Genomic DNA, 20538 nt, shown 5'->3' with positions numbered 1-20538 from the left:
GTTGGGGAGCTCTGCTCTACAGGACTCTGTTTCCAGGTCCTAGTGACTTCTCCTGGCCTTTTGGGCCCAGAAGTGGAAATAGCTCTGCTGATGCTAACACGGGTTTCTGCACTACTGTGTGTTGGTCCCTGACATCGCACACACACTTTTGTAATTAATCCTTTGTAAATAGCCCTCTTTGAAGTATCCTAATTCGAGTGTGCCCACACTTTGTGGTTGGTACTTGACTGGTACAAATATTTTAAATGTGTTTTGCTAAGTGCTAAGTCAAAAGAAGGAAAAGTTGTATTCTTTCACACACACAACACACACACACACACAAACTTCATATACCCTGTGGCTGAGAGATGTAGTGGCAGAGGCAACAACAGGCTCACAGTTCCCCCATTGCCCACATCCTGAGAAGCATGTGGGCATTAAGGAGGTTGTTCTGATAAAGGAAGCAGCCCCTCTCCTTGGGTCGTGAAGCTTTTTAGTTGCATGACTGAGGCACTAGCCCCTCTCCTGGCATGCTCATGGTCTAGTGTCCAAGCCTACTGCTCCAGCTTTGTGATGGGGTGGCACTTGGCTTCAGCCCTACTCTCCTTTTTTTGCTTTCACGTCTGGGAGTGCCCCAAGTCCTCCCTGCATAATCAAAGGCTAGCATTCAAGACTTATAATTGCAGGGGCAGGATGTGGTCAGCCACCCAATGGCCTGCAGCCTGGATCCACTGAAGCAGGTTTTCATGGAGCAATTTAGTTCCCAAATAGTTTGCAAGTGGCAACTTGAGCTCTGAGTGGCCAGCCTGCACAGGTGATGATTCCTTAGCTCTCAAATTCATTTTATTCTTCCACCATTATAAAACCCAATATGAAGACTTAAATGTTTTATATAAAATTAAAACATTCTGAACATAACCAATTAATGCTAAATTACGTTAAAACCTTAACTGTGCAGATCTTGAACAAGGCTCCTTTATCTGCTTAGCAGAAGCATATCCTAAGATTTCAAGTCATTAAAATAAAACTGTTACCATTTATAATTATGCATGTGTGACTGATTAAGTTTCTGCAAAATAATGGAAAATGGAAATAAGATGCTAGGGTCAATATGAGACTGCTAATGCCATACATATTAACAACATCAAGTATTCATGTTCAAATATCTCACTGACTTTATAAATAAATGTATGAATGTGAACTTGTAACAAATTTATACACAAAATATTATTTTATAATCCTGTATATTAAGTTCTACACAAATTTCACTTAAGGAATGTTACACACCAATCGTTTACATAACAGCATAATTAATATTATGACTTATATCCCAATTCCCAATTCTTGCTATAGCAACTACTTCACATTTCCACTGGAAGGCACCTTGTCCCTGAGCAACCGTCTGTTTGTCACCAACTATGGCCAGTGCACAGAAGAGTGCTCAGTTTTGTGATGTTTCCTATTTGACTGATGCTTTTTCCCCAGGATCATTTATTTATGATCTAACTAAAGGAAGAAAAAAAGAAGTTTGGTGCTAGGCTTTGTGGGATTCAGAAAGAAAAGAAAATTTGCTCTCTCAGCAAATTATGACATCATGAGGTAACACTGCCAGGCCATGGATGCAGTATTGGAAAATAAAAAATATGACACCACTGAGCTTGGCAAACCTTTTTTATTTTGTGATAAAAATGCTTTCATATAAATTTCATCTTAACTACCTTTAGAATGAAACGGAAAAGTAAAAACAAAGTGTGCATTTTCCTTACTATGTTTAGTCAGGAATATGCGGTCATTTTATTGGTTACTGGGTTTCTCATACAAACAGATATAATATCACTTTTAAGAGAAATGTACACAAGGAAGTAACCATAGTACCAGTTATTAGTGGGGGCCTCTGGGTACATAAATGTGTTCTCCCAAATAGTCATCATACATTCAATGTATTGGTTAGGGCCAAAATCCCTAAACCACCTCTCAACAAAACATTATACCTTTGGTTCTTTATTATGCAAGAATTACAAATTGACAAATTCAATAAGAGGATGCAATGGATTTGAGCATCACAGCCAATTGCTTATACTAAAATCTTTAATTCTCAGACGCTCTTTCCCTCATAACTCTCCCTTCCCCACCTCACATAAGAAAATGATGCTTAAAACAAAATAGAGGAAGCAAATAAACAAACAAAAAAACCTATCCCCAAAGGCAGGCAGAAGAGGAGTCAAAGAAAGAAAGAATTTATAAAAATAAAAATAAACCAAAATTAGCAGGGGAGGATCCATACATGGCATAAAAGATGTGTCTCATAAAAACTGAGTCTCCAATTCAGAACCCAAATGAGAAAGTGATTATCCATCTTACCTTCCCTTTTATTAGATACCACACAATTCAAGAGTTCTTAAAATCTAAGAGATCGGTAAAATGTTTGAAAGGCAGTGTTGTCCTCCTCATCACTGAAACCTGTTGTCTATAATGACAGCTTTCACATTCCCTTTCTCCAAACCCAAAGGATCCAAATTAAAGTAGTCCAAGAAAAAGAAACAGGCAATTTGGTCTGACATTGTGCTTAAGGAAAAGGGAGGATATAAAATATACAGTGGCTGGAACAGTAGCTGATACTTTCAGAAGTGGGGCTGCAGCAAGAGGGCAGGAAGGGGCAGGTATGCTGTGGTCCACAGAGGTCCATGCAGATAGGTTCTCCCCATCTGTGAATAATAAATGGGTCCAAGGGCAGAGTCACCATTTAGAATGATAAAATGTTTGTATACTACAAAAGAGGTTGACAGAATGTTGCCACATGGAGAGAATAAAGCAGAGAATGAACAAACTTAATCTGCTTATCTCGGGGCAGAAGTAATTATTTTTGTTGGTTCAATAAATTTGGATAGGACTGAAAAAACCATTTGTAAACTATTATGCCAACAGACACACAGGGTTTCCATATGGGGCCACCGACAGACAAATCAGGTAAGTGGGAAGCACTGATGCATACTTGCAGCCATAGAAGGAATGAGAACTGTCATTCAAACCAAAAGAGTCGGGAATTCACCTGTTAATATCTACAAAATACCCAGGTAGAACTTATTTTGCAGGTGTCATGGGCCTCACAGCACTGGACAGAAGTGGCAGTGTAGCCATGGACCAATTAACTGGCCCAAGGAGAAGAGGAATAAAACTATTCTTTATCTACAATTAACTAAAAGGCTTCTGCCCTTAAAACAGAGTCAAGGAAATTGCCAAGAGCATGAATACAGAGTGGATTCAGGTGAGGGGCAATCACAGTCTGAACAATGAGCAAGTCTATAGTTGTCCATTATCATCTAAAAGGTGACTCTAGGAAAGGAAAACGTTCTGTTGAGTTTCTATGTTAGTTGCCAAAGGGAATGTCATGGCCACTTCAGAGGAAAAGAAATGGTAGCAGAAAATAGCAAAGGCTGTTATATAGTTCCTCCTTTTCCAACCTTCTTATAGGGCTGTCTTGGACCATAGAAAACAAGTCCAACTTTCCAATTCCTGTACTTGAACATAGAAAGTCCATGTCTTCAGTGAGAACATACTGGGTATACCAGTAACGCAGACCACACAGTGTGAAAGAAAGATTGGTGAGCAGGCCTTTAAGCAGCAAGATAATCAGAAAGTAGAGACTGACACTGGGTCCCTTGGGCTAAGGAAAGTTCAGTCCTAAATGGCAAGGATACAACATTTGAGACAGTGTCTTCTGTGGAGATGAAAGGAAAGGCTCAACAGTTAAGACTCGTTTCATATGCTGAGTGAGTGAGTGAAACAGGCCTAGAGTGCTCAGATCTGGGACAAATGTGTTCCATACAGGCAGTCAGTGGAATGCTTGGCAGGAAGTAGGGGGACCTGTGGGTGGGTAACTGGCTGTTGCACGAGTTAGCTTGTCTCTTGGTCATTCCAACATTCCAAACCTTTTTCTGGTTTTAAAAAAGTGGGGAGGGTCATAGTAACTAGACTATCAAGGATAAAACTTTACACTGACCAGGCCCATACACAGAAAAACAACAGACTCATACCCTTCTTCCTGGTAAAGTTTATATGAAGACCTGCAGGCAGACAAGAAAAATTAAGGTGCAGCCTCTTGAAGGGATCTCCTGCCCCCAAAATTTGTTGAAGAAAAATATTCTTCTCCCCTTCTCTCTCCAGGAATGATATATGCAGGAGAACACAATACAGTATGTCCATTTTCTAAAGAAACATACTTGAAAGGTTTGTGCTGAGAACCATACCAAAGTAAACCTTGTGAGACTCCAAGGGATACTGGGAAGATAGGAGGGGAAAGGAGGCCAAAGTTGCTTTCATGGGCTGGAATGATCAAAAACACAAAGGTCTTGCCCTATAACATGCTGGTAGGGCTACAATCATGGAGAGGTGCAAAATCGAAAGCACCAAATGAAGACAAAAGAATGTCCAAGGAGGAGGAGATGTGTAGGTCAATTCAGGCAGAATTCCAGGGCATAATTCCCAACAGGACGCTAGTGTAGAATCTTCTCATGGATATGGCAGAAGCCTGCAGGGCTTAAAATGCAGTCCAAGCTGCAAGAATGTCTGGGCTTCAGTAAGCATCCATCTTATTCTCCAAATAGAAGAGAGTAAACACGGACCCAAGGCTTGTATCCATCTTGCATTTCCACAAACTTGTCTTATTAGATTAGAATAATCAATAAGCCTTGCAGATACCCAGTGAAACTGACGAATTGCTTCTCTTGCATTATCTGAATAAGGACATCTTCTCTTTCCTACCTCTAGAAGCTGGCTCCAGAGATTTCTTCATTTCTCTCCCGGATGACCTTCATTTGTTCCTCAGCAGCATTTACAAAAGTCAGTTATGTCTCTACACTGGAGGTGGACTCTTTCACGCGTAAACCTGCATGTTGTTGTGTGGTGGCTCAGACATGTGTGTCCCAGGTCCCCGCTGACCTCCTCCAGCACCCCCAGGGGTAGGGCTAGTGGTCACATCTGACCAGTCAGAAGCAGAGTGGGGTGATGAACTTGACCACTGGTCAGGAGACTCTGGGGATGGTGTCAGGTAGGGATGCTCACCCTGGAGGTGACCACTGTGACTGGGTGTTCGCTCAGCAGCATTTGAGGAAGCATAACTGTGCTGTGAAGGGGGTGTGGGGTACTTGCCCACAGAGGCTGGGAAAGGATGATAGGCTGGGAGAATGGTCTGAGCTACCTGCCCATCCTGCTGCGGCATCATGGCAGTGGGGAAAGCCACACTGGGCAAACGGGCCATTTCTGGAATCTGGTACATCGTGGGCAGGGGGCCCGCAACAGCTGGAGGGCAGGTGGACTGAGGCTGGGGAGTCCCCGCTGGTTGGGCAATACTGCCTTTAGGGATGAGCTGGAAAGTCACAATGGGGGGCAAGGGCTCCCGAGGGGTGGTTACGTGCTTCCCTTCAGGTGGCCTGCTCTGGGGAGCTATGCCAGGGTGGGTGCCCTCAGCTGGCGCCAGGACCATACCAAACATCTCATTGTACTGGGTCTCATTCACCTCCATGCGGTTCATCCAATCTGCTGGGACTGGGACTGGATGGAGCCTACTCAAGCTTCCAGCACTGCCACTGCCTGGAGACACAATGTGGTGGTGGGACAGCAACTGGCTCACTGAGGGAAGCACAGTGCTGGCCCCATGAGCCAAAGGCTGCATTTCATGAAGGTTAGAAAAAGACAATGCATGCTGGGCATGGACTGGGGCAGGAGGGGCAGCAGTGGCCAACATAGGGTTGGGTGAGGCCTGTAAGATCCCAGGGGATGTAATCATTGGAGAGGATGTGGTGTCAGAAACATATGTGTGAGGAGATTCTAGGGAATCAACAGGGGATAAAGTTACTGAACTCTCAGACAATTGGACCTTCTCACTCAGAGACTTCTTCCTCCTACTACCCTTGGCATCCTTTGCCTCCTTGGCAAGGTTAGGGAGGCTAGTGGGCATGGTATTCTTGGCACTGGGTCGTCTAGACTTCTTGCCCATTGGGGTGTGCTTCAGGCTGAGGAAAGATCTGTTGGGCCCACAGATGACAGGTGAGAGAGCAGAAGTCAACACAGTGCCTGGAGGGCTTGGGGTCACATTGTATTCATCCAGGAGGCGCACAATGTCATGGTGCATGCGATCCCGAGCCACATCCCGGGGAAGACGATCCATATGGTCTGTGATGTCTCGATTGGCAAAATGGTCTAACAGGATCTTGGCTGCTTCATAGCTCCCCTCCCGGGCAGCAAGAAACAGAGGTGTCTCTTCCTACAGAAAAGGCCCATCACAGAACACATGTTAATAACACTCTGGAGAATATAGCAGTTTTTCTCAATCTTTTTTATTATCACCCCCTTAGACATGTTTTCCTAATTATCTCCCCGATGAAATATTAACACGACAGATAGGCTGTGCCTCTACGAATGTACTGAATGTATATCTGTGATTTATACATAAAAAGAGTAAGATTATTTCACCTCTCCTCAAAAAACAATTTTGCCCCTTAGGGGGAACATCTCTTTAGTTGGGAATTCATAAAATAAAGCATGCCCCTGAGCCAGAGACTCACTTAAAAGACTACTGAGCTTATCAGAATAAGGTTAAGAAAAAGGGGTTAGAAATAAGAAAGGTAGGAATAGGAGTTAGAAATAAGAAATAATAGGAAAAGGAGTTAGAAATAAGAAAGGTAGGAAGAGAAAAAACTAAGGCATGCACAGAACTGGGAAAAATAAGGAAAACAGTGAAAGAAAGAAGGGACAAAACATGTGCAAGAAAGGACTAAGATAAGGAAAACAAAGAAAACTGAGAGAAGATGAACGAGAGAAGGAAGCAGGACAAAAAATTCAGATGGAGAAAAATCAAACAGGAAAACAGGGTATCCAAGGACAGAAAAAAAAGCAGCCGGAGGGAAAAAAGAAAGAAAATGAGAAAAAGAAGTGATTATGAACAGAAGAGACAACTGGAGAAAAGGAAATGTCAGGGAAGAGAAAAGGTTACACCAAGCTATCTATAGCCAGCCTACTGCAAGCTGAGTACGGAAAGGGCAGAGAACTCCATCCTGACACATGCCTGGACAAGCCTAATATCCTCATCAAGCTCTCCAAACCCAGTGTCTGCCCAAACTGCTTCCATCTTTGTCTATACATATCACAAAAGAAGCTGTAAGGAGAAACGGGAAGGGGCTTATAACTGAGGCACTGCTATGAGCCTCCTCAAGCTCAGAGCCCACAAATTGTACCTTGTTGTCCTGCATGTCTCGGTTGGCCCCATTTTTCAACAGCAAAAGAGTCGCCTCCACATTATTGACAGCAGCTGCCCAGTGAAGAGCAGATTTTCCTGCAGGGGAGAAACATTTTTTATAAACAGACATAGCCTACTCTTAGTATAAAACACTATGCCTTGTACAATGAAAGCTTAAACTCCCCAGAGATCAGCAGGAAGCAGTTCTCTGTAGGGGTCTATAGGAAAAACCAAAGTAATCTCTTTTTCCTCTGTTCTAGAAATACTTCAGTACAGGCTGCCTAGCCTGCAGAAGACCTCTAGGTGAAAGGATCACTTGTATGAGGTATTCATGTCCCCTACATGGCAGAATCTACCCTGTTACATACTGAAGATAAAAACCTATATATTACATGTCAGAATTTATATTGAGAATATTCCACAACTCTCTCAGAGAAGTCAGCTCTCATAATTCCTCAAATCAAGTGTTATGCCTAGGAGACTACATGGGAACACCTTTCATGTATCTGCTCTGAGGTCCAAGAACCCTCATTAAAAATCCCTCATTTTAATTAGGGATCTCCTACTGGCTTGGATCTCTGAGCTCAGCATGTTAAAGGAAGAATGAATAAACGCATGAATGAATGAAAGAATGAGTGAATCTCCCATGTATTTGGATCTCAGACAGTTCTCTAAGGGTCATGTAACCATTCCCCTCCTCAGAGGCATGCTTTGCAGGTAAGAATCCAAATCCCTGCCTTTCATCCCTACCATGGTCATCCACTGCATTCACATCTGCTTGGCAGTTGATCAGTTCTGCCACCATTCCCTCCACAGCCAGGCGGGCAGCCAGGATCAGGGGTGTAGTACCATCATTCATCCTGGCATCTAGATCAGTTACTCGATTGCGAATCAGAATCTAGAAGAGGAAAAAGTACAGAAAAGAGAGTCACCTGGATGAAGGAAAATAATGAAGCTCAGTGAAGAAACAAGGGCATCAGAGCTGAGGCTACAGTGTAGGTTCCTGGAGGAGAGGGAAAGTCTTGTTATCTTTGTGCCCAAGATTCTATCATGATCAATCAATAAATATTTGTTGCATGAATAAATAAATACATGCTCAATAAATAATGGCCGATGTAAAGTGATGAGCCTTCTACTTTCTCAGGAAAGAAGAGGGATGTGGGGAAATATCACATCTTCAGTCAGTATACAGCCTAAGGTGATTCAGAATGCTTCCAATTTCCTCATAAGGATAAACAGGCATCAGGGATTATAATATGAACTCAGGTCAAGAAAACTGCCAATAAGCAGCTAGAAGCCCATACAGTCAGGCCAATCCATAAGAAGTAGCGGATACTAGTCAAAGGCTCCAGACCAGCTATCACTCTCATCTGATCTATGCATTTGGGAGGCATCTTGGCACAACAAATTATCACTAATAATCAGAAAGACTGGTGTTATCTGCAGTTGGCTCTATCACTGTCTTCCTATATATAGCTAGGTCAATTTGCCTGCCTCCCTTTTCCCACTTTCCCATCTAGCAAGCATGACTCTAATACCTGCCCCAATCTCTCAAATGATTGAATAAATTCAATGAGATATTAGTTCTTTAAAAACGATAAAACATTATAGAGCCATAGGAATTATTATTCAAGTGACTCTTCTCATGTTCTTTACCTGGAAGACACCTTGGGCATCAGCTGCCACTGCAGCATGGAGTGGGCAGCGGCCCATGTTGTCCTGGGCATTGGCATCTGCACCTGCATCCAGGAGACGCTTGGCAGCATCAGCCCGTGAGTAGCGGGCTGCAAGGTGCAGGGCCATCTCACCAGTCCGGTCCGTCTGGGCCTGGAGGCTGGCACCCTGGTAGACCAAGTCTGTGATGATGTTAGCAGAAGAGTCCTCTGCATCTTCATCTTCATCACTCAAATCTGAGCTGCCTCCTCTGAGAGAAGCCAACATCAGTGGGGTGCAGCCATCTGTAGGAATGGAAAATTCCATAAAGTACTCAAGGAGAAGGTAGTTAACCCTATGGTTGAAACAGCTCTATTTGACTAAAGTTATTCTTAGGGGCAAAGAATTCCCTGTACTTCTTGTAGTAACTGGTTACTAGTTTCACATTTGCCACCTTTTCCTCTGATAACATCATTTCTGTAAAGAATAATGGGAAAGTACAAGTCTTTTTAAGCTGGGGGCTCTTCTCTAAACAAGTTTTTCTGTTTAAGTGCTGTTATTTTAATTGGACATTTAAAAATATCTAATATTAATAGAACAATTAATATATGCATAAGATACTAACTAACTATCCTCTGCTTTGGGATATTATTTTTCTATCCTACTACAATCTAATCCATTTTATCAGACTGTTTAGTCTCAACACACTGTACATGAAGCAATGTGAAATCCTTCCCTTTCTGAGTTGATAATTTCTTCGTGATAATTTCTACATTCCTTAAGCATTCATTTCCTCAAGCTGATTTAGAGTCTGTGAAATTGGGAAGGGGTGTATGGCTGGACGGGGCAAACACAGGGACAACAATGTGGAACCATGGGCAGACACAGCCCAGCGAAGAGGGGAAGAGGCCCGGTGCTGACCTGGGCCCCGGACATTCACATCTAACACATCCACCTCCTGCTCTGCCTGAGGAGGGGTGAGGGCCAGCGATGGTGTCCTACGGATGTCTGCGGCTTCAAGGTGCTGCTGTGTCCATGGCCGTCGATCAATGGGGTCATCTTCTTCCGAGAGTAAGGCCTCATCTTCAGCCTGAAAGGTGAAAACAATGCTCCCTATCAATCTGGCCACCACCAGAAACTGCTAATCAGAAGCTGTCCAGAGCTTCCACCACCCCTGCTTATCTCCCATTGTTTTCTCTCTTCCTACTCCTCCACCTCTCCAGAGCATTACCTCAATCTTGGCTTCCCACTGCTCTCGTGATGTGGCTCCTGCTTACCTTTCCTGCATCATCTAGACAATTCTCTCCCCCCATCCCAAACTCTAGGCTTTAGCCTTTAGATCTCCAGAGCACCCAATTCTCACTTTTCCTACCCTCCACTAGAAAGTAAATTTTAATTATTCTTGTTGGCCCTAAAAAGCATACTCTGCTTACCTCTGCTTAACTGATCATGTGTTAAATGCTTACACAGCACTACATGGCCATCTCCACCACAAGACTGTAAGCTTCTCAAGAAGGGAAAATAAGCTTGTTCAAGGTTGTTTCCTTGTACTCAACATAGCACCCAACATGTAGTAAGCACTCAGCAAAGACTATTCAATAATAATAATTATGATAATTTAAAAGCAGCTACCCTTTACTGAATACTTAGTACATGACAGGAAAGTAGATAAGGCACATATGCCAACACAACAACTCACAGAGGAAAGGGTTATTATTATCTGCATTTTACAAGGAAGGATAATTACAAAGAGGTTAAGTAACCTGCCAGCTACTAAGTGGCAGAGTTTTAGATTTGAATCCAGTTCTGATATTAACTAAAGCAATCTTCTTAACATCATGCTCCACCAGCTCCTAGCCATGCACAGCAGTGGATGGAGGGTCTCCTTTTTCATGTCAGTCTCAGCCCAGTCTACCACTTGCTTTTATATGGCTTTAGTTTCCTGGGCTCAAGGTATGGAGCCTCCAATATCAACATTTTGCCATGATCACTGGCTTTCGTTTTGCCAATGTCAATGACAACTGGCTTTCTTCCACTGCTTAATTTCATCTTCTCTTATAGAAGAAGTGCCCGTAAAGTATAAGGAAGAGATGTGGCCATGAAGGAATTGCCATCTACACACACCATTCCTGACTTGACTACTGCCAGCATAACACTAAAGGAAAGAGATGTGTTTAGTATTTTTAAACAGTTATTCTTGAAGAGCATATATAGGTAACCCAAGGTCATTAATGTCCTAAGGATTCCTGCTGTTTAGGAGAACCTAGGATAGTTATTGTCTGGGTAAGATATAAAGACTATCACTCCTTACTCCCATTCAGGACACTCTGGAGCTAAAGGACAGAAATTTGAAATGTAACCAGATAATGGCTGACAATGGTGGTTCTACTGTGGCCACCTCACCTTCACTTTCTTTGGCTGGGGCCCTTCATCATCGACCCAGTGTTCACTTGTTCCAGAACCAATTAGGTTAGCTTCTGAGACTTGCACTGAGAGATTTCTAATATGATTATGAAAAGAAAAAATAAGAATGGCGGTCATAAACTAATACAGTGGTTTTCAACACTTTCCACCATGACACACTCCCATGGCTATATTACAATTTTGCAGGGTCTTGGCCCAGAGAAGATGGGCAGTATTTTTGTGACATTCCCTTGGCATTCATCTTTTCCCTTCCCACTGATCGTGAGCTTACAACAAAAGGGCACCTCAACCCAGAAGGTGGGCGGCACTGTGATAATATGCACAGAATAGATGCACCCAGGCTCTGACTGTGGTTTCAGTCACTCACAAGGCATTTAGAATCATGGTCAGTGCGAGTAAATGCCCAGAGCTTAGAATTTAAAATCATGATTCAACAAGATATGCTTTTCTAGTCATCCCTACTTATACTGTGAATAGTGGCTTGTTGGCAATGCTTCTTACTTCAGCCCCACAGCATCCTGTCCCACTGGCTCACGACGCTTGTGATTGCTTGCATCTCGGCGAAGAGTGAAACCTTCAGGCAGCCAGAGAGAGCCATGCTTACGCTTTCGTTTTGCCATGATTACCCCCAGCAGAATAATAAACAGAATGATGACAACAGCAACAGCAAGGAGATAGAGGAGCTGAGTGCGTTCTGGAGTCAGGGATTCACCTGAAAGTCCACAGAGACAGGGAAAGTGCTAAATAAAACATCAACCTCTCAATGTCAGCATTAGATTCATTTAGAGGGCAACTGTGACCTCAACAGTCCTGAAAAAATAAGAGGGCTACATAATGAAAATTGTTCCCCCAATTGACACTCTCCCCCCGCCACCTTTCCCCTTTACACCAGTGCCACTCACTGACGACAGACACAAGAGGGTATGACAGGGTCCCCTGTATGGCATGAGAGGCCAGGAGAGCTGCTGCTGCATCTGTGTTCTTGAAGCAGTGGTCTGAGTCTTGAACACACTGGCGGTTGTCAATTTCCAGAAAGACTTTAGAGCTGTGGGATGCCAAGGGAGAAGTGGAGGAGGAGAGATGGGGATAAAACAGAAGAGTGCAGGTCAGGCAGAATGTGTCACAAAGGGTGACAGGAGCCTCCCTTCCTCCCCTTCAGCATCAGGTCCCCACCTCTGGCATGCTGCCTTAAGACATATCTCAGAAATTAGGATACTGTCCCTTGAGATCTTAAACACTAATTCCCACATAGACGATGTCCCACCTTCCTTAAGTCTGGCTGACCAAAGCCTTCTGGCTGAGGCAATGCATGACAAAGTGAGAAGCTGTGCTTTCCTCCTGAAGGTTTCAGTGGTCTTCTTCCACTCTTTCCTACCTACTCAATGGTACTTGGTGCTACTCTAAAAATACATCCCTGTGTGTTTTTAGTCCTTATTTTCCTTTGTCTCTGCATTGGTATCTCAGCTAGCTGGAGGGTTGAAAGTTTGAGAATATACCAACAAAGAGTGAGGTGTGAATGACAGAGCAACTGAAGATCATTACCTGTGTCAAAGAGACGTATATTCTAAAGAAGGGCCTTGACAATAAAGCAATGATTAATGTAAAAAGGAATGTCACTAATAAAGGGATTTGAGGCAACTCTGGCAAAAGGTTATGGATTCTGGTATCTGAGGAGGACTTCCAGACATTCTGCCTGTGTACCCCAGCCCACTTTTCAGGACCCCAAGACGAAGGCACCTCTTTACATTTAAACATAAGTACTGGGGTAATGGGTTTATCTTATTAAGTGGTGGGCCATTCTATTTGTCTGATCTTTGCATTTCTATAGGTTGAGTTACGACTTGTGCTATATGTCAAAGTGCTAGGCTTCATAAAATTAGACTTGAAGTTCAGAAACCAAACACCTACCCAGCCACCTCCTGTTCTTGTTCACCAGGAAGGGACCTGCGTGTCATCCTCTGTTTCTTCATGGCAGCTGACTTCTCACCATAATAGGGGTACACCATGAGTTCCCCCTGGGAGTCCCGCTTAATGCGCAGGTTGGTGTGGAGCAGGGTACCCAGTGCCCGCAAGAAGCTGCGAGCATCCTGGAGCAGTTGTTCAGGTGGCATCAATACCACAATAACCAGGGTACCTTCTGCCAGGTTCTCAGGTTGGTCAGCAGCACAGTCCAGCCCATCCCAACCACACTCCTCACTGTTGCACCCCTGGTCACAGTGGTTGTCTTTGAAGTGGTCTGCACAGTATTTGTCATACCTAGGTAAGGGGAAGCAGAGAACAGGCAAAAGGGCTCAGATTAGACTGGAGCTCTATTTGCTTTTTCATTTGGAACTACTGTGGATTTTCCTACCCATTTTCTGTGGCCCACACCCAGGACCCAAATGCCCCACGAAACCTTCTTTGCATCTCCTATCCCTGATGTCTATGCCACTCATCCTTGTTGAGTACTTCCTAAATGAAGAACATTGTACTCCCTATGCTGCAGGAGCTTAGGGGCTCCCAGCCATTTTACAAGCCTGTTAAGTCAGGTTTTCAAACAAAGCTGCATATCTGAAACAAAAGTCAACCTGGTTCATGCTTCCTCTACTTTAGAGAAATCCATTGCCCCCAGTAAGGTAACAACGGGCTTTAGGAAGTGAAATATGCCTCTAGAAACTTGACAAAAGGCCCTGAACCATTGAGAGTTGCCATACAGAGAACCATATTAACATGACCCATTTCTTTCCCTTTCAAGAGTGAATCCCAGCTACAGAAGGTAAAGGGGGATGGGTATGTCCTTATAGCACACCAGATATTACTTGTACAGGCTCTTTCAATATTTGGAAAAGGAATTAGAACCCCCAAACCAAAATGATGTACAAACTATTCCATCTATACTGTCCTCTCCTCATCCCCTACCCCTTGATATTTATACTGTTTGGTACAACTTTTCATGCTAGCTCAGTCAAAAGATTAGGAGTCAATGAAACAACTTGCTTTGGCAAGTTCTTTAACCCTTGGGCCTAAGTTCTCTCACCTATGAAAGAATGTTAGTAATACCTATGCCTCATGGGTTGTTGAGAATTAATTGGGATTAAAGTAGATGGAATGGCTAGTTAACAGGAAAGTTCCTAAGTAAACCATACAGCATCCTATACAATTAAGACCAGGAGGGTTCACAGGCTTAATCTAATTCATGCTTCCTGATAAATCTAGGTGGGGAAAAACAGTCTTAGGGAAATTAATGGGGTGAAGAGAGAGATACAGACCTTTCCATCCATCCTGCAGGCAGGTTATGTGAGAGGCTGCTTGAAGTGGGAAACACCACTTCCAAAAGTTATATCCCCCAGGAGGTCACGAAGGCAGCAGGTGAGAAGGCAGAGATAGGCAGAGAGAGAGGGTCATTATGCAATGAGCATTCCTGGCCCATTGTCAGCAAGGGAGAGCACAGGGTGGTGTGCGATGGGACAAGGCTGGCACCATCTGAAAAGCAGAGGCAGCTTAGGCTGAAGCACTGGAGTGGTTAGGAGCAAGAATGAGAAACTGAAGTGTGTTAGTGACAGGCCCCTTCAGCTTCTGGAAAACGTGAAGCCCTTACTTGCATGTCTTGCTGTTCCCTTGGCATTCAAAGTTGTCAAACAGGCACTCGGCCGTGTTGCACAGCTCATCACACTGGTTGTTGATATAATCCCAGCAGGGAAGTGGGGAGGAACAGTTGGCCCAGGGGTTCTCCATGGTGAGAGAACAGTCACCCCCATCCCACTGGCAGGCATGGCTGTTGCAGGCCTCATCACAGACGCCATCCCGAGATTTGTCGGCACAATACTGGCTCAGACAGGTGGCAGGAGGGGTGCTGGGGGGTGCCGTGTAGAGTTCACAGCGGCTACCCGAGAATGGTGGGGCACACTGGCAGGAGTAATAAGGAGGCTGGCGCTGAGGGTGGCAGCTGCCCCCATGCTGGCAGGGGCTACTGGCACAGCCTGACTCGCAGTCCTGGGGACTGGGGCAGAAGCAGCGGGGTCCAGAGGCGGTGTGCACACACTGCTCCCCTTTCCTACATTTCACTTGTCCACAGCTGCTCTGGCACCTTGCCCCGGAAAATCCCTGTGGAAATCAGTGAGGAAATAAACATGGCATTGGTAGGAAAACAGTCATATTGGAAGTCTGGGGTTCCTAGAAAACCTCCACATCTCACTCCCTTCTGTACTTCCCGTTCAGCCCAAGCCAAGATTACTAGACAGGTTTCCTTTCGCTATCTCCCGAGGCATAGGGATCTCTTGTTTTGGGAAGGTTTCAGCCTCTGGCAGTGATAAAAGAATGGGTATAGCAAATAGCTAAAATTAAGCTTCCCTCTACCTTAAGAGACAACTTGCTTCCAAATGGTTCCTGCTAAAGAATGTAAGCAGAGCAGCATTTCCACCAACTCTGGCCCAATCTGGGCAGTGAGATTGCCCTCCAGCCTGGGGCCAAGAAGCCACACATATCAGCCCTATTTTCAAGGGGGCATTCCACCACTTTCTGTGGTTTTCCCTTAGTTTTTCTTAAGACTGACAGTCATGGATTGGGAAGCTCACTGTTTCTGGGAGTGTCTAAACAGCTTTTATTTGTTTTTGTTTTATTTTGTCACTTGTAAACAGCTTTAAATGGAAAAACCCAAGCACTTTCTTCTGAAAGAGCTAAAATTGAGTAATCTTCCCATTTCAAAGATTGATAAAACCAGGTTTAATCTCAGTTCTGTCACAGATTGTATGGAAGAGAGAATGCCCCTTCTTAGATGAGCAACAGGGCACTTACCGGGGGACAACGGCAAATGAAACCATCAGGCATGTTACTGGCCACAGCACAAGTCCCTCCATTCAGGCAGGGCATCTGGGGACACACGTCGACGAAGGTTTCACAGTGCCGGCCTCAGAAAATGAAAAATAAGGTTTTAAAGGCAGAAGTAGTCACTGCAAGTTACTCAACAAACTTTGCTGGGATGGGAACTAGCCATAGGTGAAGCAAATGTGAGAGAGTTCAGTTCTAAGCCTGTGGTAATCTGAGCATAGGAAGAAAACACTCACTGCATCTCAACATGATTGGCCTGTCACTGGCTCAGGCCAGTCCCTTACTCTGTCTTGCCTACACAATAAGTACCAACTCACACAACAGGATGGGTGAGAAAAGTGACTTAAATCCCATCAAAAAAAGAGAAATCACACTTCAGCTTTTTGAAGTCATTTTAGCTTTCATAAGTTGCAGAAAACAGTTGAAAAACTATTCACTGTATTTTGTTAATGTCATCTATTTCATAGGAGAGGCTACACCAGGCCAATACATTTAAATGGTGATTTGCGGTATAGAGAATTTTCATCTGTGGTACCTCATTTCAATCATTGTTTGGCCTTTCTGTAACCTAACTCGTATTCCTTAAAACGCAGCTTAATTTTCCTAGAGTTAGTTTCCTCTAGGAATAGTTCTAAAACAGAAGGCCCCTGGGGGCCACCGCTCCAAGATAAAGAACAAGGCAACTGGAACCATGGAGGAGACGCAGGGCACAGCTGGGACTCCTGGCCAATAGAAGGAGATAGGCCCCATCTGGCCTGTGGTCACTTGGGAAAGAAGAGGTAGCTTTAAAAATGAAATAAAAATAGTAATGTTTTTGGCCAACGAGATCAAGCAGCAAGAGGTATAAATGTTTGTCTCTTCAAATCACAGCAGCAGCCGCTAACCAAGAGCAGCCAACACATAGACACAGCTTGGTGGACCACCAGTCCCTTGCTGTTTATCTCTGCAACAGCATCCCACAATAATTGTGCTCAATGTATTCAAGGGATTTTTTTTTTCATTCATAAATGTGGAAAATGCACAAACACTACTTCCTGGCTGTGGGATACTACTTCAAAGTGGTCTCCATTCCTTTCTTCTCCTGCTTCCCCCTTACTTTGCAAATGCTTGTCAGTGTTTCCAGAGAAAAAAGCCTCAGGGGCAATGAAAGTTGAAACGGGAGCCAGTTTTGATTCTTTGGCTTTCCAAGTGCAGGGTGGCCAATACGAGGTTGTAGACAGATTGTTCATACTCATTCTGTTCCACATTGCCTCAATAGCTATTATGTTCACAATGGACTATTTCTTTTTTGATGTTAGTGTATCCAGGGAGCTTCCATATTGCAGAATCCCTCCCATTCTTTATAAAATTCCAAGATTGTAAGGTAGCATATCTTTAAAGTTGGAAAGAAAGATGGTTGGAGATGGGCTCAGGATGTAGCAGAGTTCAGCTTGATGAATTGTTTGTAAACAGACTATTAAAGCCTATTTTCTGACTCCTAAGGAATCTGATCACACCCTCCCTATAAGAAATACAACTACAGACCCCAGAAAATGCATGATAAATTTCAAATCTGAGTATCCTGCCATATCTGGATACAAACAACTATTTTAGTTCCCAAAAGTCACCATGCTGCCCTCTCCAGAAGTAATTAGTAAGTTCTTGTGATAAGATCCCTATTCTGAGGCAGGGCTTGGTCATCTTCAGGCCCTGTGATGAAAGAAAGAAGCTTGGGAACAGAGTAGGAACACAGCCAAGTCTTTACTGGGCAAGGCATTACTTGTGACCACTGCAATTTTTCATTTCATACCCACATCAACTGATCTTTGGTTAAACACATTGAATTTGGACCTGCTCCCTTTAAGTATCTAAGCAGGGTCCTAAGCTTCTCTGAGTCCTAGGGTTGGAAAGATCACGGTGGCAGGAACTACCCAGTAATTCAAGCCATCACAAGTCAAAGGAGGCAGGGTGAAGAAACCGGAGTTAGACGTAAGGTTCCTTAAAACAAAATGTTATTTTGTTCAGATGAAAAGAGTTCTGTGAATGAATGGGGGTGATGGTAGAACAACAATGTCAATGTACTAAACAATGCCACTGAACTGTATACTGTACACTTTAAAATGATTCAGATAGTAAATTTTAGGTTTTGGATATTTTGCCACTATTAAAAAATGTTATTTTGTTCAACTACTTTCAATATACATTGTAAAAAATATTCCTGCCATAGCATGATATAATCAATGCACAACAAAAGAATCTCTCAGGAAAAATTAAAGGTAGACACTGATTATAACATCCATAGAGTACAGACTAAGAAAAAACTGGCTTTTAAAAATTAAGCTGCTGTTGTTTTTCTTATGTAAGAAAAACTTCACTTGGGTCTGAGACAAGTCACGGGGCCCAATTTGTTCACTAAAACCATCCTCCAAGGCAGAGTGGCCAGGAGGCTAGAGAGCTTCTCACCAGTAAAGGCACTACGGCAAACACACAGGTAGTCATTGGTGAGCTGTATACAGTCCAGGCTGCCCTCAGAGTTGCAGGGGTTGGAGAGGCACTCGTTGATGTCTCCCTCACAGCGCTCCCCAGCAAAGCCAGGCAAGCAGTGACAACTGTAGCCTCCAATCCTATCCACGCACTGACCACCATTAAGGCAATGGGGACCCCGGGCACAGTCATCAATGTTCTCTTCACAGAGTAGGCCTGGAGGAAAGAGAAGAGGTACAGAATTATGAAAATCCTTTTAACCTGCTTTCCAGCAAGGGATAACCACCCTTGTTGGCATTTTCACAACGAATCAGAGTATACTCCTCAACTGGTAGTGGGACCTTGTAGTTGGGCAGGGCAAAGCACACTCTTTATTCATGACAGCTGTCATCCTTCTGGTGAGTTACAAGTAAAGGAAAGAACATACTAGGGCTCCGCATGTACTCTCCCACACAATCCAGTGAAGTAGCACCCTATGGTGTAGGTCCTATTATTTGTCCCATCTCAAAGACAAGGAAACTGGAGCTCAAGAGAGGCTCAGTAATTTTTCCAAAGTATAATCCAAAATATAAAAACAGTCCAAAATAGAACATAACAATAAATACAGTTATGCAACCGCATAATGACATTTTAGTCAATGCAGGCAGCATATACAACAGTGGTCCCATAATGAAGCTGAAGCTGATAAATTCCTGTTGCCTAGTAACATCATAGCCTTGTAATAACATAGCACAATTACTTTTTAAATAAATTCAGTGTAGCTTAGGTGTACAGTATTTACGAAGTCTACAGTAGTGTACAGTAATGTCCTAGGCCTTCACGTTCACTTACCATTCACTGACTCACCCAGAGCAAGTTCCAGTCTTGCAAGCTCCTTTCATGGTAAATGCCCTATACAGGTGTACTATTTTTTATCTTTTATATTGTATTTTTACTGTACCTTTTAAATCTTCTACTGTACCTCTTCTTAAATATGTTCAGACACATAAATACTTACCATTGTGTTATAATTGCCTACAATATTCAGTTCAGTAAAACAAGGTGCAGGTTTGGAGCCTAGGTGTGTAGTAAGCCATAATCTCTCTGTTTGTGTAATTACACTCCATGATGATTGTACAACAATGAAATTGCCTAAGGGCATATTTCTCAGAACATATCCCCACTGTTAAGTGACCCATGACATAGGTTATGTAAAAATATCGGTAACAATTGGAACTGAATTTTGAATGAAATACATTTTTAAGTTTTATAATCACTGGCTTTTTTCTGTAATAGTGTATAAGTGCACCGATGCTTTTTATTTAACAAAAATAGAGGATAAATTTCCTGCTGAGAGTTCAAAAGTTATTCCATTTAAAATAGGACTAATTTATTGTACTATAGATGTAAATGAGCCATCTAGTATGAATATCTGCATACAGTGTCTTACAAAGAAACAAAAGAAATCAATGACTATTTTAGAAATTATTCTATGATTAATTCAAAACGGTACAGGCCATATTTCTAAGCCTTAGATCTTTGCCTGCATGTCCCACCAGTTTCCCAGGTCAAGGGCTAACTGTAACAGTTCTGCCCCTTCCTACTACTTTGCTTCAGGCTGAGGTTGAGTTCTCTCTCAGTTGATAGATCTGTTTATTTCTGCACAGTGGCTCACACCTGCAATCCCAGCACTTTGGGAGGCTAAGACAGGCAGATCACTTGAGGTCAGGAGTTCAAGACCAATCTGCCCAACATAGTGAAACCCATCTCTACTAAATATACAAAAATTAGCTGGGTGTGGTGGCATGTGCCTGTAATCTCAGCTACTGGGGAGGCTGAGGCAGGAGAATCACTTGAAACCGGGAGATGAAGCTTGCAGTGAGCCGAGGTCATGCCACTGCACTCCAGCCTGGGCAACAGAGCGAGACTCTGTCTCAAAAAATAATAATCATCATAATAAAAAAAGGTACAGGCCGGGTGCGGTGGTCCACATCTGTAAT

General features: G+C 43.4%; 2 protein-coding genes across 3 annotated transcripts in view; both read right to left on the bottom strand.

The window, feature by feature from the left end:
* LOC116468019 (putative neuroblastoma breakpoint family member 7) overlaps window positions 1-20538 on the bottom strand; it is a 901770-nt gene that overhangs the window by 71396 nt on the left and 809836 nt on the right. The gene's annotated exons all lie outside the window — the stretch shown is intronic.
* Window positions 1637-20538, bottom strand: part of NOTCH2 (notch receptor 2) — a 164222-nt gene continuing 145320 nt past the window's right edge. Inside the window, exons 23-34 of one of the 2 annotated variants that reach the window (XM_032151593.2) lie at window positions 18539-18775; window positions 16064-16176; window positions 14868-15373; window positions 13199-13546; window positions 12193-12335; window positions 11792-12002; window positions 11270-11366; window positions 9788-9956; window positions 8870-9171; window positions 7964-8111; window positions 7212-7309; window positions 1637-6241 (exon numbers count right to left, since the gene is read on the bottom strand). In XM_032151593.2, the coding sequence (XP_032007484.1) occupies window positions 4853-6241; window positions 7212-7309; window positions 7964-8111; window positions 8870-9171; window positions 9788-9956; window positions 11270-11366; window positions 11792-12002; window positions 12193-12335; window positions 13199-13546; window positions 14868-15373; window positions 16064-16176; window positions 18539-18775 (3761 nt within the window). In that variant the 3' untranslated portion in view covers window positions 1637-4852. Of the gene's footprint in view, window positions 6242-7211; window positions 7310-7963; window positions 8112-8869; window positions 9172-9787; window positions 9957-11269; window positions 11367-11791; window positions 12003-12192; window positions 12336-13198; window positions 13547-14563; window positions 14753-14867; window positions 15374-16063; window positions 16177-18538; window positions 18776-20538 lie in introns of those variants that run through there. The other variant, XM_058439383.1, reaches the window with a different exon arrangement.

The sequence above is a fragment of the Hylobates moloch genome, unplaced genomic scaffold (assembly GCF_009828535.3).
Source record: "Hylobates moloch isolate HMO894 unplaced genomic scaffold, HMol_V3 SCAFFOLD_5, whole genome shotgun sequence".
NCBI classification, from domain to species: domain Eukaryota; kingdom Metazoa; phylum Chordata; class Mammalia; order Primates; family Hylobatidae; genus Hylobates; species Hylobates moloch.
The sequence above is the reverse complement of the archived record's forward strand: the minus strand, read 5'-3'. Positions and strand labels throughout refer to the sequence as shown.